Here is a 25,444-nt window from a genome sequence, read left to right on the forward strand (position 1 = left end):
TGTCAATAAGTTATGATTCTGTTTAGCTCCATGAATGCCCTGTTTGTTTTAGGGGGCAGAATGGAAGCAGTGCTCGCTGAATAGGTGGCCATACAATAGATCTTTTTATTTTATTGTGTTTAACATAATATCCCTTGCCACTCTTCAGACTGTGCTCCAAATAAAATTATTCCTGGCTGCTTATATATTCTATAGAGCGCTCATTGTTTTTGCATCCTCGGAATTCACAAACAATCATTTCCTTCTCAGAATTCTGCATTTTCTCCTGCTCTGCAGAAAAAAGTCCGGACATGGGATAAACACCAAAGGGCTCCATCATTTAAATGTTTGTACCTTCAGGACTTTGTAAAGACAAGGGACACATCCTAGCAGGTAAATCTGTGTTTTCCAGGGTTCCACGGAGGAGCAGCTTTGAGGTTAGGTTAAAAAAGCTCCTTTTTGATGCACTGCCCTGGTGTGATCCTCCAAGAGAGGATATCCCAGGGTTTAGAGAGGAAATAACTGTACACACACCAACTCTTAGGGAAGCTCTTCCCCTTCTCTAACACGCTTCAAGTTCTTCCCAAGTTTTCCTGGCACCCTGGAACTCTGTCCAGCTGCTCAGGAGCACTGGGCAAACTCAAGTACTTTGGCTGCTGATTCAGCCCAGCGTGTATTTGTTTATTTAATGACAAATCAGCGAGTGAAACAATATCTCAGCAGTCAATACTTTATTACTGAACGTTTAATAACCTGGATTTCAAGAAGAGACCTAACTTTTATTTTAAAACTGACAAATAAAAATTATCTAAACCCACTGATATTGGTGAAAATGTGCCAAGGTTGAGGTTCTGAGGCTTCTTTTTTTGTCTCCCCCTACAAATTCATGTGTAATTTATGATCTTATGCAATTATTTTAGGGTTTATACTTTTTCTAATTGAATTAAAAGCCTGCCATTAAAAAGAGGGAATATAAAGGAGAGGGGGAAATGGAGATAAACTTTTTTTATGATCATGGTGAAAGTTCAAAGACTCACAGAAACAATAATTTTGGAAAATACCTCCAAGATCATCAAGTCCAACCTTTGACCGAACAAACACAACAACTCTTAAAGCAGAAATAAAGGTTGAAGTGTGAATATTATTCCAAACACGAGTTTTCCAATAATTACTTAACTCCAGCTACCTCTGCATCTTTAACCCTGCTGAAAGACCCACACCTGCCCCTCAGTTCTGATTGAAACCCACAAATACAAACCAAAAATTCTGTCAAATTCAGTAAATAAGGAGAAACATCTTTCATAAACCACGGTAATCCCCTAATACAGCAGAAATTTAGTGACACAAAGTTTAAATTGACATTCTTTTATCCCTTAAACATGCTATAAAAGAACCTCTCAACTGATTCTTCAGAAGGCTTCCAGCAAACTCCAAGTACACACAATTTTATTAAATCTAAGGTTTTTGTTCTAGAAATCACTAAGTTTCTCTATGAAAATATTTGCTTTATCCAAGAGAAACTAAATTTCCCTCTGCTGAACCTGAAGTTTTCTGAAGGGTTTAGAAAACAGTCAAAAAATTAAAATTCCACCACAGTAAAAATCTGATTTAACCAAAAATCTGCTGGTGACAGGAATTCCCACTATTACTAGCAAATGCCAGATGGTATCAAACCACGGATACATATTGATATTTATGTGAAAGAGAAGGGGAAAAAAAGGAAAAAATAGTGTATGTAGCTGGATTTACTCAGGTAAACAATTCATTATCCTTACAGTCAGTTTTAGCGAGTTGGAAAGAGAGAATGTGAGCAGTTATGGAAGAAAATACAGGAATTGGACACTGAGGAAGATGCAGGGAGGGAGTGGGAACAGGACTGAGGAGGGTAAAGTGATCCATGACTGAACAGGAGAAAAAGCTGCTTGGGAAGGCAGGGGAAGGAAAAAAGGACAGATACAGATGCAGATTTAAGCAGCAGAATATATTTTAAGCTCAGAATCCCCAATATTCTTAGACAGGAATGATATTTAGGACAGAAAAAAAACAGGACTCAACTTAGAGCCGAGGAGGGGCTTGGTTTTTGGTGTGGAGTTTTTTTTTTTTGTCGGGTGGGATGTGAATACAGCATTTTTGAAAGGTGAGTGTGTTTGTTCCAGAAATAGATTATTCTAAAGAAAAGTCAGATTGAGATCCCGATCTCGGACAGCGAGAAGGGGCTGTGGTGTACCGTGAGTGATAGGTGAGTGTATCGGCGTTCTGCTTTCTGCGGGAAGCTGGCAACTTTAAGGCATTTTATTTAAATAATAAATTTTTTACAAATAGAGTAAAATATAGGGGGGAAGCTGGTGGGAAGCAGCAATTAGCCGAAGCGTTGGGCGGCCGGGCCGGGCCCGGTGTGAGGGCGGCTCGCAGCGCGCAGGCCCCGCGCGTGAGGGGGAAGCCGATCCCGGCGCTCCCCTCAGCGCATCCCCGGCTGCCGCAGCGCGCCCCAGCAACAGCGCCTCATTAGCATAGCCCACCCCGGGCCGCGCCGCGCCATTGGCCCGCAGCGCCGCGGCGCGGACCAATGGCGGCGCGCTATGCAAATGCGGGCGCGCAGTTGCCAGGGCAGAGCTGGCGCGCGGCGGCCAATGGGCGCGGGCTCCATAAACAAGGAGCGCGATTGAGCTTTGTCACATTCGCCGGGCGCTGTTAACACTTTCCAGTTTAGGGCGAAATTAGCTCCATCTCCCGAGGATCAGGCTCATGTTCTACATTTCACCCCCACAGCAAGGGCAGGGCGGCGCAGCCATGATACACGGGATTTACGGATAAGCGCGCCCGCGTTAGGATTTCGCCTTGCCCGGCTCCGGACGCCTTCTCCGGGGTTGGGATGCGAAAGATCCCCCAAGGCTGCCGGGTGGGAGCGAGCCCGGCTGGAATTCTTGCCGGGGCTTTAAAAAGCTCTAAAGTTCCCTGTCGCTGCCTTCCTTAGGCAGGTCACCTCCTAAAATTACTGTGTCAGGCTACTCCTGTCCTTCCCTTTTAAATTTATGTTTCATTGGTTTGGGTTTAACCCTAAAGACACAACATCCTTTATTATTATTATTATTATTGTTATTATTATAATTCACGCCCCCCCCCGACAGATTTTAAGCAAATGAAATTTCAGTTCGTTCTACCGCCGCTAACGACTGAACATGAGCGATGCTGAAGCATCCTAGGTGAAATTAGCAGATTTTTTTTTCTTTTAAAGGAAAAAATATTATCTGACAGCATATTGGTGTCTCTGTGCCTGTGACGGCGTGAATCCATCACTGACCAGCACCGCTCCTGCTGGGGAGATCCCCCTTCCCACGCGCAGGGGGGATGCGGATGTGGAAAACCGGCGGCTGGAAATGCAAAGAGTGACAGACAGACAGACTTACTCTGGAAGCCCCCGGCTGTCCCTGCAGCAGCACAGCACAGCAGCAGCAGCAGCAGCAGCACTGTCCCCCCTCTCTCTCTGTGTCTCTCTACGCCGTGGCGGCCGCGGCGATGCCGGGCATGTTTTACTGCACTTTGCCGAGCCCGGCAGCGATGTGCCAGCGCCGCTGCGAGTCACTCACCTGCCGAGGGGGTGGGGGGGGCTTCCTGTTCTCCGGGGCTCCGCCAAGGTGCCACCGGACGGGGACAAGGTGCCACCGGACAGGGGACAGGGCACGGAGCCCCCGGAGCCCCCGGGCACGGCGGGGACAGCAGCTGGGCCCGGCCGCGCACCTGGGCTGGGGCAGGAGGGGCGCGGGCAGAGCCAGAGCCGCTCTGAGGGCCCTGGCACGGCCGAACTTCACAGAGCTGCAGCGGGAAACGCGATTTTACCAGGCGCTCAAAATGTCACCTCCAACAGAACTTCAGAGTTTTACCGGCTCCCTCATTCAACAACTTCATTTTGGACATTTCAGCAGTAGTAAAACTACTGAAGTATTTCCTTCCGTGCCCCAAAACGTCAGCAACTCCCTCAGTGAAGCTCCTGAAATCTCTCCCTGTGTGCCCCAAAACACCAGCAACTCCCTCAGATTTCAGGAGTGAAGCTCCTGAAATCTCTCCCTGATTCAACAACTTCATTTTGGACACCTTAGCAGTTATGAAAGGACTGAAATATCTCCTTCCATGCCCTGGAACACGGGCAACTCCCTCAGTGAAGCTCCTGAAATCTCTCCCTCATTCAACAACTTCATTTTGGACATTTTAGCAGTAAAGAAACTACTAAAATATCTCCTTCCATGTCCTTAACACCAGAAGCTCTCACAGTGAAGCTCCTGAAATCTCTGCCTCATTCAACAACTTCATTTTGGACATTTCAGCAGCAGTGAAATTACTGAAATCTCTCCCTGCATGCCCTGGAACACCAGAAGCTCTCAGAGTGAAGTTCCTGAAATCTCCCCCTATGTGTCCTAAACCACCAGCAACTCCCTCAGAGAAGTTCCTGAAATCCCTCCTTCATTCAACAGCTTCATTTTGGACATTTTAGCAGTAGTGGAACTACTGAAATTTCTGCTTCCATGCCCTGGAACACCAACAACTCCCTCAGAGAAGCTCCTGCAATCTCCCTCATTCAACAACTTCATTTTGGACATTTTAGCAATAGTGGAACTACTGAAATCTCTCCCCACATGCCCTAAACCACCAGAAACTCCACAGTGTGTGCACTACACACCCCAAAAATCAGTGCTGCCCATTCCTTATCTCCTGGCAGCTCCTGGAACCCATTTATTGCATTTATTACATTTATTGCATTTATTTTGTGCCCATCTCGCAGCCCCAGCAGCAGCAGCATTGCCTGACCAGGGGCTTAGAGGATTTCCCCAGCAATCCAGGCTGGGCTGGCACTGTGCAGCACTGATTTATTGCATTTATTGCAGCATTTATTGCATTTATTCTGTGCTCATCTGCAGCAGCAGTGTTACCTGACCAGGGGCTTACAGGATTTCCCCAGCAATCCAGGCTGGGCTGGCACTGTGCAGCACTAATCCCTGTGCTGGGCTGTCTCAGACTTTTATCAGCACTTCTTGAGAGTTCCTCTCTCATGTTGGTGCAGCACCTCCTCCTTCCCCCACCTCCAAAGAACATTACTCACAATTTGCAGTTTGTAGCACAAAACTAATTAGAGATGGAATAAATTACCTGCTGCATGGCAGCACGAGAGGTGAAAAAAACACCCAATATTTTATCCCAAATCAATATCCAGCATTTCCAGCTGAACATAAAGTTAGCATAAATATCAGCATAGTTTTTAAAGCTCTCCTTTTGTACAAACAGATATATATTTTTTAAAAAAAATTAAAAAGACATCTTTTGCTATGCATCAAACCCATCAAGGGAAATAACTTGAATTATTCTATTTCCCATTTGTAGTTACTGAGGCACAAGATATATTTAAACAGTTGGTAGAGAAAAAATGGGAAGCATCTCCCATATCAATGTACAGCCAGCATGCCAAACCATGAATGTAAGTGCTAAACAAGGGATGAATACATCATGTGCAAGAGTCTCACATGATATAAATTATTCAATACCTGACCAAAGAGAACAGCTTTCAGGAGAGAGGGGGAGGATCTCAAAGTACTTTTGTAGTTTGAATACAAGCAGGGTTAGGAACTGGTGCAGAATCTTTTTAACTCTGTTAAATAATCCCATGTATTTTCCAACTATTTCACTGGGTGACATCCACCCAGCTCTGGTGTCCACCATAAATAAAGGTGGATTTCATCTAACACAGCGATGACAATTTTAAAATAAAACCAACTGTAAAAATAAAATCCCTTGGCACGTGGGCAAGTGTGTATTTTGAGAATTTGGGCTGTCCCCTCCTTCCACTTGCAGGATTTGCACAGCCCTATTGATATTAAAAATCCTTTTTCCTTTACTAATCCCAAACTGGCTGGAGAGTTTGGGATTTTTGGGGTTGGATTTGAGATTGCTGTTAACCTATCACACATCTTTAACACACACACACACACACACACAGAGGCTTTTTAAGTGAAAAACTGAACACAAAAAAATATCTACCATTATAAATTCCACCTCAGTTATGGGGAAGCTGCTGGTGTGATGATTCCAGGGAATTCCCTTGCTGGCTGATTTCATGGATGATTTTGAAGTAATTCATGTCACTCCAAGAGAAATTTATAGCAAATTTTAGCTACAGAGCAGTTCTGTTGCATTTGAAGACATTGCACTGCTTTGATACTCTTTATTAATAACACAAATTCTGACAGAGTTCCTAAAACCCAGAATACTCTGTATTAATAACACAAATTCTGATGGAGTTCCTACAAACTAGAATATTTTGTATTAATAACACAAATTCTGACAGAGTTCCTAAAACCCAGAATATTCTGTATTAATAACACAAATTCTGACGGAGTTCCTACAAACTAGAATATTTTGTATTAATAACACAAATTCTGACAGAGTTCCTACAAACCAGAATATTCTGTATTAATAACACAAATTCTGACAGAGTTCCTAAAACCCAGAATATTCTGTATTAATAACACAAATTCTGACAGAGTTCCTAAAACCCAGAATATTCTGTATTAATAACACAAATTCTGACAGAGTTCCTAAAACCCAGAATATTCTGTATTAATAACACAAATTCTGACAGAGTTCCTAAAACCCAGAATATTCTGTATTAATAACACAAATTCTGACAGAGTTCCTAAAAACCAGGATATTTTGCGTTAGTAACACAAATTCTGATGGAGTTCCTAAAAACCAGGATATTTTGTATTAATAACACAAATTCTGATGGAGTTCCTAAAAACCAGAACACTTGAAAACTCTTAGGCACGCTGTCCTTATAAATCCATATCACAGTTCATAAAATAGTAACATTCCAGGGTTTTTCCTCACTCCAAAGTTGCCTGGAAGCACCAGAACTATTCCATAAAATCCCCACAGGTTGTGAACTGCACCTAAACCATTTTTCTGCCATTCTCTCCATGATTTGATAACTGATATTCTGACACCTGCATTTTACAGCAGGAATCTGAAGCCAGTCCTGACAAACTCTGCTCCCAAGTCACTAAACAATAAATCATTCCCCAGTAAAAAGTTCCAGTATTTCCATGTCCAGTTTAGTGCTCATCACAGAAAATAAAAAAAATCAGGAATAAATCCAGGCAGGATTTATTTGGGGATTGACAAGTCCTGTCAAAGCTCACAATTCCAAAGCACTCATCTGAAAGCCCAATTTCCTGCCTTTGTAATAATTCCTGTATTTAGTACACACACTTCTAAGTTTAAGCAATTACTTCTTTTGATTTGTCTCACCTTGAAGTAGCAGCTTTTAAGGAGAAAAAAACTCCTTAAGTGTGGTTGGATCTGTGCTTCCAGCTGGAAACCACCAAAACCTGGGGATGCCAAACTTCACTAATCCAAACAACATGAGCCCAAAGTGGGGCTCACTCTAACCTGCGTTGATTTCTCTCAAGTAACACAAATTTCAACCCAGAAAAATTTAAAACATAACAACAAAACCATCCACAAAACAAACAAAAAATATCATTATTCTTTTAGGATAATACAATTACTTTTTAAGTGTAACTTGCTTTTTTTTTTTCCTTATAAGGCTTTACTGTTTCTAGCATAAAATAAGGAGTAGGTATTAAAGCTAACTATGAAAACTGGGGTTTTCTTCACACTAATAACGATGGGAGCAACACTACCCAAGTATCAGAGTTGTGCAAACTTAAAAATATATTTTTTGTCTGCATCTTATAGAATCCTAGAGTGGTTTGGGTTGGAAGGGATCTCAAAAATCACCCAGTGCCACCCCTGCCATGGCAGGGACACCTCCCACTGTCCCAGGCTGCTCCAGCCCCAGTGTCCAACCTGGCCTTGGGCACTGCCAGGGATGCAGGGGTGGAATTCCATCCCAGCCCTCCCAGGGAACAATTCCTGGGATATCCCACCTAACCCTGCTTTCCTTCAGCTGATCTGCTCCATAAATCTGATTCCCATCACTGGGTTCCTCCTTTGCCAGAAGTGCCACCTGTGCCCTGCAGGGTCATCATGGAAGGTGCACAAAGCAAAGACACCCTGCTCTGGCTGGAACATCTGAGCCTCTCCTTCATCAGTCTCTGGTTTTTCTGGAATGTCAATTCCCAGAAAACGCTCCTGAGAGCCGCCTCTCACCTGCACCTATGTGGTCACCAAGCAGGTGACCTCCAAGGGGTGCAGGAGGGAAGGAATCATTCCAGCATTTCCTGAAGGATCTATGAGCTACACCAAGGAAAAGCTGACTGGGTAATTTGCCATGGTTTGGTGTTGGGTTGGTTTCCTCACCTCCAGAGAGGTGCAGAGGAAACATTTCACCTGAGGAAAGAGAGTTGGATGTTCCCATGGAAAGGTGATGATGGAAAATTATTTACAGGATCTAAACACCAAACACAGAAGGAAATCATCAAGGTTCAGCCAACAACTGTTCTGGGAAAAGATCACCCCAAGTCCTGTTCACAGCAGAAATGTTCATGAAGTTCTAACCCCTAAAGGCTTTTAATTCAAACAAAACCGTGCCCTGGTCTGGTCAGGGAACGTTCCCAGCTCCTGAGGACACTGTGAAAACCACATTGACAGGCACCAGACATGACTGTCCTGCAATGCAAAGGAACCACGGCCTCCTCCAAGGTCATGTCACCAAGGGTGAAGTCGCTGCAAGTCGAGAAAAGGGAAATAATAACACACAAACTCTTTATTTAAAAGTTGAGGTATCAGTGAGCTTCAAAGCTTCAGCACTGAGGTTTTAAGGAACAGAACACTCAGCTCCATGCACGGCACAGGCAGGACTCTGCAAACACACACGTCAGGAGGAGTCTGGGACAGCCTGACTTCCCTGAGAAACTTCAAAACAAGCAGAAGGGGGAGAGAAGAGGGAAGAAGTTGGAAGTGCTCTCCTGCCATGAGTGAAAACTCACTGGAGCGAGGGCTGTGCCAGGCTGAGATGATTGAGAGGGGATGCAAAGAAATGCCACCTCAAAGAAATGCCACCCCAAAGAAATGTCCCTGTCCCAGCAGGACATCACTGAGGGCAGTTATCAAACAGTCCTCAAGGTAATGGGACTTGAGGGTGCCCAGAGCAGCTGGGGCTGCCCCTGGATCCCTGGCAGTGCCCAAGGCCAGGCTGGACCCTGGGGCTGGGAGCAGCCTGGGACAGTGGGAGGTGTCCCTGCCATGGCACTGGATGGGCTTTGAGGTCCCCCCCAACCCAAACCATTCTGTGATTCCATGAATTTGGAGGAGAAAGTTCAAAACAAGGCCAGGATCTGCCACCTCTAGGACATTTTTCGACAACAAGAGCCACATAACTCATTATTCTCATCACTGCCACGGAGCCCAACTTTTCACCAAGTCCATGGAAGAACTGAAAGCCTTACCAGGAACAAAGGGCAATATTGTTTCTCCTGCTCCAAAAGCACTGCAGAAAGCAGGGTGCTGGTGCAGGAGGAGCAGGAGAAGCCCCAAGCAGCTGCTCCTGCTCTGCAGCACCAGTTGTTCTGCCAAGCAGTGGCGACACTCGAGGCTGGGCTCTGCCAAAGCATCTGGGCTGAAAGCAGCACGGTGCTGTTCTCTGGCCTGCTGGCCAAGAGAGCACAGAACTGCTTCCAAATGTCACTCAGGCTCACACAGCTCCTCAAGGCTTCTTTGGGCGTTTGTTGGATTGCGGTGATTTCCTTGCAGCTCCAGAGAGCCCAACCGTGTCCGACAGAGAGGACTTCCCTTCTTTTTCTGCCCCACAAAAGGGCAGACTTCCCAACATCTCTGCAAACAAGAGGCAGTGGACAGAGGTGGGAAATTGTCACCAGTTGTGAGAGGAAAGCATGGCAGACCCTTCAGGGGTCATGGCACTGAGCACCTTTAGCCAACACTCCAAAGTTTCAAAATACCATCAAGGGTGAGTTGCCAGGGGAGGTTCTGACTGGATATCAGGAAAAACCTTCCATGTAAGAGTGGTCAGGCCTTGGGATGAGCTGCTCAGGGAGGTTTGGAGTCTCTGGGAGTGCTCAGGATGTGGCCCTTGGGGACAGGGTGTGGGGTGATGCTGGTGGGACTGGATGAGCTTGAACACCAATATCTGACAGCCCTTTTAAGAAATTCCTCCTGGTGTCCAAGCCAAGTGTCCCCTGGCCCAGCCTGAGGCCTTTTCCTCTTGTCCTGTCCCTGTTCCCTGTGAGCAGAGCCTCCTGTCCCCTGGGAAGGTCATACACCAGGGTCATTTTGTGTTCCCACCTGACAGGATTGATTTCACTCCTGAGGGCCAGAACCACATCAGCACAGAGTCACACCTGGAATTTCCTGGGCTTGTCCCTTCCCTTGGAACTGTGCTGAGGACCCCAGAAAGGGCTGGAGGAAAGACCCCCTGGCTCTCCAAAGCTGAGCACAGCAATGCTTCTCATGGAGCACCTTGTCCAGATGCTTCCAAAAACCTCCTGAGGCATTTCTTGTTCTCCAAACCTGATCAGTTCCTGTGTGTGAATGAGGAAAGCCAGGCCTCAGTCAGAGGTGCCATTAATCCAAAGGTGCAGCCCCTGTCTAATTACCTGGCCTTTGATGAAATCCCCAGGGTTCATTAGGAGCTGGTGTTGAAAGGAGCCCAAATCACTTTGTTTAAGGAGCTGCTACCCAGACTTGCCCAGAAGACACCAATTCCCTTTTCTCTCAATTGATCAAAAGGCTCACCCAGAAGGGAGATTAACCATCTTCCTAATGGGTCAGGGCAGCTTCTTGGGAAGACAGAGCTCATCTGTTATCGAGGATAATGTGGATTTCTGATGGCAAAAACTACTGCTAATAAACTGGGATCCACGGGAGGAAGCGTGACACAAAGTCAAACAACAAAATCCTGTGACCAACCTGTGAATGCTGAGCACCTGTGTCTGTGCAGAGGGTATTGGCAGGGAAGGATTTGGTCCCTGTGAGGATGGGGCACAGCTTGTCCAGAGAAGCTGTGGATGTCCCATCCCTGGAAGTGTCCAAGGCCAGGCTGGACAGGGCTTGGAGCAAGCTGGGATCATGGAAGGTGTCCCTGCCATGGCAGGGGGTGGGAATGGGATGAGTTTAGAAATCCCTTCCAACCCAAATCATTCCAGGATTCTATAAAAGCAAGAATTCCCTTCTGCTCCACCAACCCCTTCCCAGAAAAAAAAAACTGAAGCAGATTTTTCATTCATGTTGTTGTACAGGCTACAATTAATGGAATTCCAGGACACAAATGATTCCTCAGGTGTCTGAACATCCACGGAGTGTTTACCCAAATACCTGGAGCCAGAGTGAGAAACTCTGAAAAAGTGCAAAGACGTCACCACGGATCTGGAAGTGTTTTGAACCCAAATCCCTGCTCCAGACAAAGTTAGCTCCCAAATTCTATTTAAGGAAAGTGCCTTCTATTGAAGAAGTGGAGTATTCAGCTGGCTCCCTTTTGGTGGCACTTTTTCTGAGCAGAGAAGTGTCAGAATTTTTGCATTTGGATGGCAGCCTATAGAGCCTGGATTTCTCCCAAGAAAAAATGAAGTTGTGCTTCTTGCCTTCCCCTGGAGCTCCACATGCCTCCAGACATAAAAGAAAACACCAAAAAAAGAAAAAACACAACAACTACTTTTTGCCTTTCTCAGGATCCAAACAGTCGTTGCCTGGGGCCTTTTGCTACCAGAATCTTTGTTGGAAAACAAAGCTGAACACAGAATTTAAGCTGAAGGTGCAGAATCCTAACTTGAAAACTGACCCATTGATTTGGGTGTGAAACAGCCTCTTTTTTTTCTGAGGAAAATCTCTTTTCTTCACAAGAGAAATCATGAAGACTCCTAAAGTCCATGAAGTCAGCCCAAGCCAGAGGACAAGAACAACTTTAGAGATAAAATTTCTCAGAAGGTGGAAGAAAAGCTGAACTTTCGAAGGAAAGCAACACAAAATTCTCCCAGGCTCTGTAAGGGAGAAAGAAGCAAAGGAATATTCCTGCAGCTGCAGGTCAGGAAAAAAGAAGTTATATTTCTATATATATATTTATATATTATGTATATATAACAAAAGATAGAACAACCCTGGGGTTTTCTGCTTTGACAAGAGGGGGGCAAAAAAAAAGCAATTTTCTCCTGAGACATCATAGGTCCAAAGAGAAAGGAAAAAGGATTGAAGGACAACAGTGGAATGAAGAGCTGAGGAAGGATGGAAGCAGCTGGGTACCCCTGGATCCAGCACATCCCAGGAATCCTTCCCAGCAGGCAGCCAGGACAGGGAAGAGCAGAGATGGGAGCTGCTCCATGGGATGGGAGCTCTCCATGTGCTAACGGGGAAGCAGCTCCTTTAGTCTGGGAACTGGTGCTCAGAGAGCTCCTCTGACCACATCTGCTCCTGCAGCTCCCTGCTGGCACAGCTCACACAGCGAGGCTCCTCCCTGAGACAGCCTCCCTCCAACCAGGGAAAATGGCAGAGCAGGGAACTGAATTTGTAAAATTCTGGGGTGTAAGGAAAGGAAACCACCCCAACAGCACTGGCCAATAGCTGGAGTAACAGTGATTGGCCAATAACTCTGCTCTGCTCACCCCCAGATTCTGGGCTGTGAGTGACCCTTTGTCTTTGCAGGATTTAAAAGAGTTTCATGCTCTTATCAAACACCTGCCCAGGGACATTAAAGGTGAGGAATAATTCTGAGGCTCACCAATGACAAACCACAAGATCATCAGAAACTGGTCTAAATTAAAGCACCCAAGACAAACTTGTATTTTTTTCCCAACTATTTCTTTATTATAATTATCTTAATGCTGGGATTAAAGTTTCCCTTCAACATCTCACCTTGCCCAGAGCAGCTGGGGCTGCCCCTGGATCCCTGGCAGTGCCCAAGGCCAGGCTGGACACTGGGGCTGGAGCAGCCTGGGACAGTGGGAGGTGTCCCTGCCATGGCAGGGGTGGCTCTGGGTGATCCCTAAAACCCCTCCCAACCCAAACCACTCTGGGATTCTGGGATTCTCTGGCTGCTTTTCTGTTTGAACCTGTGATTTCTTCTCCCCTCTGAGCACTTTTCCCATCCTTTGCCCAATCCTCACACCAGGCAAACCTCGTGCCATGGCTGTTGTGGTTTTGGCCCATCCCATTCCTGGCCTGGTGCATTGTCCTGTGAACTGGGAAAAATCCCTTGGAGACCTGGATTTTGCCTCAGTCCCTCTCCCTTTGGCAGTGCCAGGACCCAGGGAATGGCTGCCAGTGCCAGAGGGCAGGGCTGGATGGGATCTTGGGAAAAAATCCTTCCCTGGGAGGGTGGGGATGCCCCTGGATCCCTGGCAGTGCCCAAGGCCAGGTTGGACACTGGGGCTGGAGCAGCCTGGGACAGTGGGAGGTGTCCCTGCCATGGCAGGGCTGGGATGAGATGATCTTTAAGCTCCTTCCAACCCAACTCATTCTAGGATTCCATGACCTCAACAAGCCAATTTTGAAAAATGGAATTTTGGAGAAAACTCCAGAGATGTGAACATTTAAGCCTAGAAAGAAACACTGCCTTATTTACATCCCTTTCTAAGCACCAGAAATACCCTAAAACTCCACACCATGGATCCATCACTGCACTCAGGGAAGTCTCCAGGAATTACTCAGCATTGTGAAATGATTACTGTAAAATTATTTTACAGCTGGAAGTTTTAGAAAGGTTTAACTTAAGAAACAAGAATAAATCAATTATCAGAATGCTGCTTTTTTTACACAGTCTTTAAGGGCCTAACACAGAGCCTCCCATGAACATCTGGACCCACCTAAAGTGGAGCTGTAAATGGAATTCTGATGGACATCTACTGCCTTTCAGATCTTCTGCTAAACTTCAGTGAGTGAAATATTTCTAAGGGCCTAATTCCCACTTTTATTCCCAACTAGCACAAAGGCTCTGCATTACTGGAAGGTACAAAACCTGGTAAATCTATTTGGTGAGGTGTTGCAATTTATTTTATATTTTATAAGCGAATATAATCTATGTAAGCCATTATTCCATATCTACATGAAGATAAAATCAGTTTTATATTCCACTCAGCTTGTGGATCTAGTGAGAGGCATGAACAGCAAGTCAGAACTCACACTAATAGCTGAGTTCCAACATGTGGAAATCCACATGAATGGATTTACCAATATGTAAAATCTTGGAGAAGCAGATCATTCCTTTTAGGCATCTTCAGGACCTTGCCCTGGTACAGCCAAGCTAAAAACCATGTCTGGATCTCCATGTGTGGCCAGAAACAGTTTATTTTTCTGGAGTGGCAAGGCAGTCCTGAGCAATTGTGGACTTTAATTACAATATTAAATATTTTCTCTATTTAAAGGCCTCACTGCCTACAAAACCAGGTAAAAATGAAACCTACTTCATTCACCTTTACAGACCTTTATCATCCTCCTGTTTATTTCCTGGCACAGCACATCTGCTGATCCCTCTCCATCACATCTGAGGGAGCACAAACAAGTGGCAAGGTCACCCCAAAATACTGAGTTCAAATAGGCAAGCTGCTCAAATATTAAAATTTTCACTGATTGTAGCAAAGAAAAAGCAAAGTGTTGGATGGTTTAGCAAACTTGAGGTTGTCTCTCTGTTCACAAAGCAGATTCAATGAGGTGAAGGAGAAGTTAAGAGTATGCACAGAAAGAAACCAGTTAGAAGACCCAGTAAAAGAGGAACTCCATACTCTGCTCTCTGCTTGTATCCCCAGATTTTAAAGGCATTTCCAATAACCAGTTTGTTAGGAAAATGCCAGCACAACAGGGAAGGAGGAAATCGAGAACAAATCTCTTTTCTCAAAAGTTTTCTTTTCTCAGAACTGCTGCCCCCTGTTCCCCCTGTCCAGCAGAGGTGCCCAACAGCTGCCTCCGTGTGCAGTGAACCCAAAGCAAGGTCCCCAAAGGTATTTTGGGATTTAACTCAGCAGAGGTCACCAGGGGTTAGGTGTGAATGTCAGGGAGTGCTGGGGCTCAGAACCAGGCTGTTCCTTGGGCTGATGGATCCAAGCTGGGCTGGGCATTCCCTGCTCTTCCCAGGACAAGTGCAAGGTCAGAACCTCAAATCTGATGTGTCACTGCTGAAAACAAATTCTGCTTCTTGCTCTCTAATCTAATCTCTGTCCTTAACAGCTTATCAGCAAATGTGGTTTTGAGACTGTGGCATCACAGCAGAAATCTGAGAGTCCAACATTGCCACTTTTACATTTTCCAAGCTTAATTGTGCTCCTAAATCCAGCAGGGTCTGAGCAGACCTGCTCAGATGACGTCTGAGCTGCACCCAGTGACAGCACAGGGCTGACTTTGTGTCCTGGAAATATCCAAACTGTGCATGGACAGCAGACTGCACACTGAGACATGGAAACTCTGCAAAACCTGGGGAGAGGAACTTCCTCCCCTGGCTACAACCCTGTCATCAAGCTGGGCACACCCTGGGCTGCTCTGGAAAGCTGGGGATCCACCAGCCTGACCCCACATCAGCCTGAGCCAGCAATCAAGCACTCACATCTGGGCAGCCCTGCCTGCCAGAGGTTTGGTAGAAACAACAAAAACCACCCAGCACAAAGTGAATTGAACAGAACAGGGAGCACCAGCCTGACTAGAAAAAGAGAAATACAAACCTTACAAATGAGAATGTCTGATTTCAGCAGGATTTAGGAGCAATATTTGCCCAGTTCTTGCCTCCACCTGCCTGATGAAGGATTATAAATGGAATCCTTACCAAGAACTGCCAAGAACTTACCAAGAACTGCTCAGGCCTGGCTGTGAAGAGAGCCATCCTATGGTGTCTGTACTGTAAAACCTAACCCCAAAGGAACAGAACTTTAGGGATGGGGAGAGGTTGTTTCCACCTGGCTCCACGATTTATGAAGGATGCCTCCCACAAACATCTGCTGCCCTGCTTGTGGATCCAACACAGAAAATGCTCAGGAGCTCAAGTGGTGCCATCTAAAGTCCAGCTCATCCAATGGTGAGGAATTCTGGGTGTTGTGTCCCCAGAAAGGGTGAGCAGGCCTTGGAAAGAGCTGCCCAGGGAGGTTTGGAGTGCCCATCCCTGCAGGTGGCACTGAGTGCTCTGGGCTGGGGACAAGGAGGGCACAGCTGGGACTCCTTGGGCTGGGAGGGCTTTTCCAGCCCCAGGGATTCCATGAAATGCCCATGGAGTGCTGCTGGTGCAGCTCTGGGGGTCCTTCAGGAGCACATTTCAGGTGTGAAAGCTGCAGGAGCCCCCAGAGCGCTGCCAAGCCATGGAAGGAGCTCCCTGTGGATGTGAACCAGGGACATTTCCTGGAGCACAGGGCTGAGGTCCCTCCAAACCCTCCCAGGCCAGCAGAACAGGCACAACATGGGATGGACAGGACAGGGCCACCCCCAGCAGCCCTGAGCCCCTCATTTGGGGTGTCCCAAATCCCTGGGACAAGGCACAATCCTGGGACCCCCATGACCTCAGTCTCATATCCCATTGCTGCCTTGCCCAAGAGAACCTCTCCTTTTGTTCCCACCCTGAACACTGACTTTAAAGCTCTTTATTTCCAGCATTATGTTCATCATAGACCTCAGGCATTCTCAGTGCACTGACCAATCATTCAGGAAAAGGTAAATAATTTTTAATAGTTATTATTGTGATTTTTGATCTGAATTTTAATTTGGTTTTGTCCAAAATCATTTTTTTTAATTTGCTCTTAGAAATCAGCAACAGAAATAAATTTCAGTCTTGCAATAAAGAAACCACTTCACAATTTAGAACTTCATTGAAAGTTACCTCAACAAGTTTTAAACAGAGGGTCACATGTATTGGGAGGCAAAGTGAATAGAAATTACTTTTCCAGAATACTGGAACTATACACAGGAACAGCAGCACCTAAAGATTTTCTGGTTTAGATGCTCTGATCTGTTCCTCAATAAGGAAAGCAGCATCCTCCACCAGGCTGTAATTCCATACCAAAATCCTGGATTTTGTTTCCTCTTAGATGGGGACTGAGGCTGAAAACTTCAATTTTCAATATCACAGGTACTGAGCCATTCTGGAGGAGGAGGGGGAAAAAAACCCTTTTCTTTTAAATAGGCAACTTCTTAAATATGGATGCACGAATCTAACTTTAGCTGTCCAGGTTTTCACATTGCTGCTCTCAAATTCAGAAAGTAGAGCATTAATTTAGTCTGTTGACTTCAAGGTTATCATTCATTGAGGTCAATGACTCCATCTCTGAAAAGCAGAACTTCACTTGCAGCCTGAGGAGCACTGCTGTGGCACAGAAACTCCCAAAACCCTGCTGCAAAGGGATGGATTTATCCATGGAAAAGCAGGGGTTAATCCCAGGAATATCCAAGGAAAATGAAAATAAAGATAAAAATAAAGATAAAAATAAAAATAAAGATAAAAATAAAAATAAAAATAAAAATAAAAATAAAAATAAAAATAAAAATAAAAATAAAAATATTTCCCAGGAATATCCAAGGAAAATGAAAATAAAGATAAAAATAAAGATAAAAATAAAAATTAGAATAATAAAAATAATAGAAAAATAATACTAAAATAATACAATAATAATAATAATAATAATAATAATAATAATAATAATAATAATAATAATAATAATAATAATAATAATAATAATAATAATAATAATATCATCATCCCAGGAATATCCAAGCCATCATTAGCTGCTTGTATTTCAAACCTGCAACCTGAGCAGCTCAGTCTCAGACCTGATTTTGGTGGGATCTTCAGGGCTGATCTGCTCAGCCAGGACCTGAACATCCCCCACCAACTCCCTGGGAGGGCCCAGCCAGACAGAATCCAACTGGAACCAGAAACAAAAGCAGCAGGAGCCACTCTGTGCCCAGCAGGGAATCAGCACCTGCACCTTTTTTGCCCTTTCAAAACCTGATTTTGTGCCACCAACTGGACCCCCCGGGTGTGGTGACCTGGCCAGCCCAGGGCCAGGATCTCCACTGCCCCAGGAACAGCCAAGGGAGGGAGAAATTGGTGCTGGCCCAGGAATTTCTGGATTTTCCTGGTAAATTTTCCAGTTCAGGTACCACAGGTGAGCTCCAGACACACTTTGTTCTGGCTGCACAACAACAGAGGGGTTTTCTGCTTTGGTTTGTGGGGTTTTCTCACTCTGACATATAAAAACATCCTTAAAAATGAGCTACAGGCTCAATGAAATCAGCAACTAAAACATGAAATAGGAGATGTGAGAGCCATGGCCCAATTCTCCACTTCCACTGTATTTCTAAATAAAACAAACACCTGGACACTTGCAGGTCCTAAACCCAGCCCAGGAACTTCCCAGAATCCTTCTCCAGATCTGTTGTATTTTAACAAGGAACACAGCTGGGGAGGACAGGTACCTGTGTGAGACCTCTTGAACTGCCCCTGCAGTATCCTTATTGAAAACTATTGGATTGGCTCTTTTTCTTTTCCAAAACTTTTTACAAATTTAGAAATGTAATAAATGTTCATTTTTTTATAAAGTTAAGAGCAATATGAGCACCCTCAATGTCTTATCAAACTTGACTACACCATTATCACATTTCCTTGGTCCTCAACATCTCTGGTGCATCCAAGATAATTCCATGCTGATGAGAATAATTTGCTGTAACCATTAACAAAGGTTACAAAAAGAAGCTTTGAGCTCTTCAAAAGCTTAAAAATCAAGACAAGTCAGTATTTTTAGATCCATATTCCTTAGGCTGCAGCATAACTACAAAAGTCAAAACCAGAAAGCTGTTATAAAACCAAATGATTTTTATAAGAAATCTCCATTAAAAAAAAAGAGGGGAAAAAAAGAACAAGCAACCACTGAGTTACACAGGAGCAGGAAAAGGGGTAGCAGGAACTCTGGAAACACCAACTTTTAACCAAGATGAATCCCTGCCTGTAGGAACCCAGCACAATCCCAAATTTGATGCCACCACACAATGAAAAGTGAATATGGGCAGGATGATTGATCACCAGCCTCACTACACCCAGCAGTGTTTGCTTCCTTGCTTTCCCAAAGGGTCCTGGAGGGACTTGCAAAGGACAAAGAAGTGAAAAATTCCCATTCTGGAAACACTTTTTAATCACATTCTAAGGTATTACCACAACATGACTGAAATACAAACTTGGCTTTTCCTGTAAAGAGCTGAACCCCAGCTTTGCTTATGGCACTGTTCTAGGGAAAAGCAGAGCAGATCCTAAAAACTCCACAAGTAAACAGGGAATCAGGGAATCATCAAAACACCTGGAAAACACCTCTGAGACCATCCAAGCCCAACCATTACCCAACTCTGCCTGCTCCATCTCCAGACCATGAACTCAGGTGCCACATCCACAGATTTCTGAGCATTCCCCAGGCCTGAGCTCCCTTTCCATGGGCAAATTGCTGCTGCTGTCCAAGCTGAGCCTGCCCTGGCCCAGCCTGAGGCCGTTCCCTCTGCTCCTGTCCCTGTTCCCTGGGAGCAGAGCCCGACCCCCCCGGCTGTGCCCTCCTGGCAGGGACTTGTGCAGAGCCACAAGGGCCCCTGAGCCTCCTTTGCTCCAGCCCCAGCCCCTGCCCAGCTCCCTCAGGGATTCTGCAGCCCCTGCCCAGCTCCCTCAGGGATTCTGCAGCCCCTGCCCAGCTCCCTCAGGGATTCCCCAGCCCCTCCCAGCTCCCTCAGGGATTCTCCAGCCCCTGCCCAGCTCCGTTCCCTGCCCTGGACACGCTCCAGCCCCTCCAGGGCTCTCCTGCAGGAGCAGAACTGGGCCCAGCCCTGGAGGGGCTCTCAGAGCCAGCACAGAGGGACAATCCCTGCCCTGCTCCTGCTGCACACACAATTCCTCATCCAGCCCAGCTGCCAGGGGCCTCTTGCCCCCCTGGGCACCCCTGGGCTCGTGTCCAGCCCCTGTCCCCAGCACCCCCAGGGCCTTTCCCAGCCCCTCTGCCCAGCCTGGAGCTCCCTGGGGTTGTGGTGACCCAGGGGCAGGACTGACCCCACCCCTCTGGCCTCATCCCCTGGGTCCTGTCCTGACCCCTCTGCAGAGCCCTCCCACCCTCCAGATCCTCACTCCTGCCCAAAGTGGTGTTGCCCACAAACTGAGGGTGCACTCAACCCCCTGCTCCAGATCATCAATAAAATTACTGAAAATCTTTCAGTTCTCCAAACAGCACCTGAAAGTGCCCTTTTGCTGGGTGTCCCACATATTATACAGGGCAAAAAGAGAACTTCTACGTGCTGCAAGTTTGTTTTCCTGGTGATTCAAACTGGAAAACAGCATTTAATATCCCCATTTCTTCAAATTTTCACTTTTTTTTTTTAAAAAAGCAGTGGACCTTAATACATTTCTGTGTTTTCAGCCTAAGTGGTGATCTAAAATTAAAGTATTCCATGGCAGAAGTGAAACAATCTTCTTCTTAGGGGATTGTTTCCCTAGTTCTGCTGTGGTTAATTGTAGGGCTTTAGAGCAGCTTCCAGGACAATGAAGTGAAGCCCATTAAAACAAAAAATTTATTGACCCTGGAGAAGCTTCCCCCCTTTAACCAAAGGGAGTTTAGACATTACCAGGCACCTCTGATCAATCACCCTCGAGAAACCTTTTGAAAATGCAAGAGAGCCATCCCCAAGAACCACAAAAACTTTCAATTTCAGGCCTCTCCCCAGCCACTTTGAACTTGAGACCAAGATCAGCAGAGTCACCAAATGACTCCTCCTGTCACTGCCCCACAGAATTATCACAGGGCAGGCTCTCATTTGAAGCCTGCAATTCTTGCTCATTCTCAAAACTTCAGCACACCAAGCCTGGCTCTCCTAATAAACAGAAAATGCAAATAAATCTGAATTCTTTAACTTCCAACACATCACAGGCATAAAGGTCTTTGTCCTGCATTTTCATCTCTATTTATCAAGGGACTTGTAAATAAAGAATCTGGGCTGCAGGAGACAGAATTACCACTTAAAGTTCAAAATCTTTTACCCATTTCAATTCTGCAAGCTCATAATTCTAACAAGCTCAGCACCATCAGAAATTCTGACCAAAACTGAAAGTGCTTAAGTTGGAAGTTTTAAACCAGAATAATGTATTGCAATGTGAAACTGAATTCTCTCAAACACTGTCATGCATAAGGTACAATTTCATAACATTATCTCTCCTTTCACTTGTGGGATGAGTATTTTTAAAGCTTTCAAAACATTTTCTCAATATTTAGGTTCTATTTTAATCTGTCACTGCCTACTACACAGAGCTCCCCAAATCTGATGGGACATCAATTTTCTATACTTTTAATGCTGCTCCTCTAGATTAAGATATTGAAAATGAAATATAAAAATGAAATATCCCTTTGGAGAAGTTTTCCCTTCTCCTCTCCTTTGCCCAACCTAATTTTAGAATTCTTTAGACCTGCTTTGACTTGAGCTTTCAGCACACAACTCACAAACATGGGAGTGGAATGAGAGATGTTTGGTTTTCAGGGAATGAAATCTCCACTTCCAGCATCTTGGTCCAAATCCAAAGGCTCCATGTAAACAGACCCTCCAAAGCTGTTTATGCACCAACAGCTGATGCAACTGAAAACTGTCAATCAGGAGATGAGCTCCATGCACACGGAAATCTGCCTGGATTTTTTTTTTCCCCAGCCTTAAGGATTCCTGGGGTTTAAAGCTGGACAAGCAAACCAAAGATCTGGTTGAAATAAGGGCATTTGGGTATAAAAAAAATTAGAGCAACCCTCTTGGACAAATTTAATTTTGTTTTATTTCTACTGCTTGTGATTTTCCCTGACTGTATTTCCAGCAAAAGTAAAAATCAGCCATGGAAGCTGCAAATACACTTGGCACTTCCAGGATTTTTGATTAGCCAAAAAAAGGGAGAATTTCCTAAAAATATCAATCAGCACCTTCAGAAGCATTCCCATAAAAACTTTGAAAACAATATTTCCATTCAGGAAAACCATTTTCTTCCTGGAAGAAGGAGAGTTTTCCAAGCTGCAGAAGAGTTTTTGAAAGGGCAAAGAAAGATTCCAAAATTCTGCAGGTTCTTCAGTATTTTGCTAAGTTGGAACAACATCATTTGGGGAGACAGAGAATGGAAGAGCAACAAGAAGCACATCAAGAACATCCATCATTTGTCATTGCAAAAATCCTCAGTATCAATCACCTGTATGCATCGTCTTCTTTCAAGGCTCATATCATCCTGCGGGGTTGTGGGGACAGGGGGAGTCCAGCAGCAAACAACACTGAAAAAGGGAGAAAAAAGCAAAAATTAACTTCTTAAACTGCAGCCACAACTGCTCAAGCCCGAGCTAAAGCAAGGAATCCAAACAGAAAATGAAGTTTTCTGACAGGAAAAGCAAAGACAGGCATGACAAAGATTTATTGCTACTGATAGCTGGTTTTAGAAAAACTTTCCAAGTGTCAAAATGTAAAGTATTAACTTAAATTTCAACTGGCCATTGAATATATCTCCCAAAAAACTGTCAGTTACCCATCTTTGCCAAGCCCTTAAATGCTTGGATTTTCACAGAAATTCAGTACAAAATTCCTAACAAAACTGAACTTGTGGGATTTCCCCAAATCCACAAGATACAGAACTAGAAATGCATATAAATTCCTAAATGTTAAAGTTCATTTCTCCTCATGGCTTGATGAAATTAAATTAGGTTCACCTTGCTGCAAATAATTAAAACATGCTCAGAAAAATAAAACTGTATTTCCCATAGACAGAGAGATATAAAGACAGGAGTTTCTGTCAATATTATAAATATTATATTAATTATTTAATATAGTAATTAAATATATATTAATATTATAATATTGTATTATTAATAAATATATAATAAAATACAATATATAATATATAATATATAATATATAATATATAATATATAATATATAATATATAATATATATTTGGTTTTATTTATATATAATTTATATGTTATATATATTAAAGTATATATAATCATATATATTATAGTTTATAGTTTATGTATGTCATATATGTTGTATATTATATATTATATGCTTTATATTATATAATATATATTATATATTATAGTAATTATTATATCTTTATTTTTTTGAGAAAATCCCAATGGAAATTAAGAAGAACAGCAGGATTATGAACAAAAAGAAATTAAATTAAAACCCCAAACACAACACACCCAACAACTAAGTCTAGTCAAAGCATTTCCCAAGCATTTATTTTTCCCTTGCTCTCCAACAATCATTGGTACTGTCCAACCTATGGAAACACCAAACCCACTCAGAATTCCTGAGACTTTCAGAGAACTCTGCAAGTGACTGACCAGCTAGAATTGGAGAGCTGTGATTATTATTTAAACACCTCCTGAAATATGGAACTGCAGGCAGTGTGAGCAGCCTGAACCGCTCCCAGGCCTGCACGGTGAGCAGCGAGCGCCGTTCGCTCCATTTCCCCCCGACAATGAGAGCCCACCCTGGGCCTGCTGCCCCCCTGCCACCACGCTGGCCTGTCCCTGTGCCACTCCAGAGGCACACACAGCGCAGGGAAGGGGCAGGAGGACAAGGAGCTGCTTGTTGGGTCTGTGTAGGAGCAGCTGGTGCAGTGCTGGCGTTGGTGGTTTAGGAGCAGGTGAAGTTTTGCTGCCGTGCCCCCCCAAAAAAGGGGAAAACCTCAAAGTGGCCATCCCATATCCTGAACCCACGGCCCTTTTATGGCTGCAGTGCCCTGGGATGGCACTGCCACATCCACAGCTGCCAGGGGCACTGCTGAGGCCACAGCAGGTCCTACACACTGGGCACTCTCGTGCCTAAATCCCTTTGGTTTGAGTGAAAGGTGCTGAGCCCACTGAGCCAGTTCAGAGCCCCAGGACTCAACAGAAACAAGAAGGAAGAGCAAACTCTTCTTAAACAAACTAACAATGGAATCCCAGAGTGGTTTGGGTTGGAAGGGACCTTAAAGATCACCCAGTGCCACCCCTGCCATGGCAGGGACACCTCCCACTGTCCCAGGCTGCTCCAGCCCCAGTGTCCAGCCTGGCCTTGGGCACTGCCAGGGATCCAGGGCTGGAATTCCATGCCAGCCCTGCCCACCCTGCCAGGGAACAATTCCTCATTGCCAAGATCCCATCCAGCCCTGCCCTCTGGCACTGGCAGCCATTCCCTGGGTGCTGTCCCTGCATCCCCTGGAAATTGTCTCTCTCCAGCTTTCCTGGGGCTCCTGCAGGCCCTGCAAGGCCACCCTGAGCTCAGCCCAAAGCTTCTCCTGTGCAGGTGAACAATCCCAGCTGTGCCAGCCTTTCCTCCCAGCAGAGCTGCTCCATCCCTCTGCCCATCCTGGAGCCTCCTCTGGGTTCTCCAGCTCCTCCTCCCTGTCCTGGATCACCAGGTCTGTCCATCCCACACAGGTGCCCTGAGGCTGCAGAGCCTCAATCCCAGCTCTGCAATCTCTCTCTGGCCAAAATCCTTTTTTCCCTTTACCTGCAGCACCCCTGGGTTTACAGCAGGATTACAGGAAGCCTTTGCCAGCAGCAGCAGCAGCAGCTCAAGGACTGAAGGACTCTCTTGTCTTTACCCCCCTGCAGCTCCAGCACTGCTTGACCCCTCCCAGTGCCACCAGTGCAAGACCAGTTTCAATCTGACCCAGCTTAGTCCCAACTATCACCAGAGTTGGAGCAACTTTCAGCCAAAATATCCTGGAATGTTCAAGCGCTGCCTCCTGCCCGCTCCAGAGTGGGAATGCTCAGCCCCCACAGCAGCTGCAGAGGTAAGCACTGAGCCCGGAGCTATTTCAGAATTGAGAAGACACTTTAGGAGGTACCAGCACTAAGGAAGAGCTGCTGATGTGAGAAAGTCATTAACAGGCAATTAACAGGAATCAACACATTGGTGCTTTTCAGAGCTGACCAGGAACTCAGATCCAGCCCAGCCTCAGCCTCCTTCCAGCTCTCCATCAGCCCATCCTGGAGAATTCCAGAGTGGAAAAACCCTGATTTCCAAGGAGGAGTTTGAAATCTCAGCAGAGCCCAAAGCAGGTGAATCCCTGTGACAGTAACAGTGTCACACAACATAAAAAAGGAACAATTTTAGGGTTTTTTAAATAGGGACAACCAAACTGCACCCCATGGCTGCAGGGCCAGTCCTCAGCTGTGTCTGCACTGCCAAGCTCTGAAAGCAAAAGGCCTCTCAGACAGCCTGCACAAAGGCTTCCTGGTTTAGATAATAAATTGATGATAAGAGGAGGCAAGAGCAAATCCTACTCATCACACAGTCTGTAAGATCATTACTAAAGAATCCCCTCAGTAATAACATTTACTGGGCTTCAGGAACCCGGTTTGATCTCCTTACCAGTACAGAACAGAAGTGAATTGGAAATAAAGGAGGAGAGGAAGGAACAGATGACAGAAAAGGTGTTAAAAAGCAAATTACTGAAAGTGCTAGAGCAAAGAGAAGAATAAAAGCTGAAGTCTTTTACTAAAACAAAGAGAGCAATTCTTAGAAATCATCTGTGCTAAAACTTTACCCGGTGCTTTTG

General features: G+C 45.1%; 1 protein-coding gene across 1 annotated transcript in view; it reads right to left on the reverse strand.

The window, feature by feature from the left end:
• DYRK1A (dual specificity tyrosine phosphorylation regulated kinase 1A) overlaps positions 1-25,444 on the reverse strand; it is a 78,553-nt gene that overhangs the window by 30,719 nt on the left and 22,390 nt on the right. The window contains exon 2 of the mRNA XM_066545559.1: positions 22,088-22,166. Within this exon, the coding sequence (XP_066401656.1) occupies positions 22,088-22,097 (10 nt within the window). The 5' untranslated portion in view covers positions 22,098-22,166. The remainder of the gene's footprint in view (positions 1-22,087; positions 22,167-25,444) is intronic.

The sequence above is a fragment of the Molothrus aeneus genome, chromosome 2, assembly GCF_037042795.1.
Source record: "Molothrus aeneus isolate 106 chromosome 2, BPBGC_Maene_1.0, whole genome shotgun sequence".
NCBI classification, from domain to species: Eukaryota; Metazoa; Chordata; class Aves; order Passeriformes; family Icteridae; genus Molothrus; species Molothrus aeneus.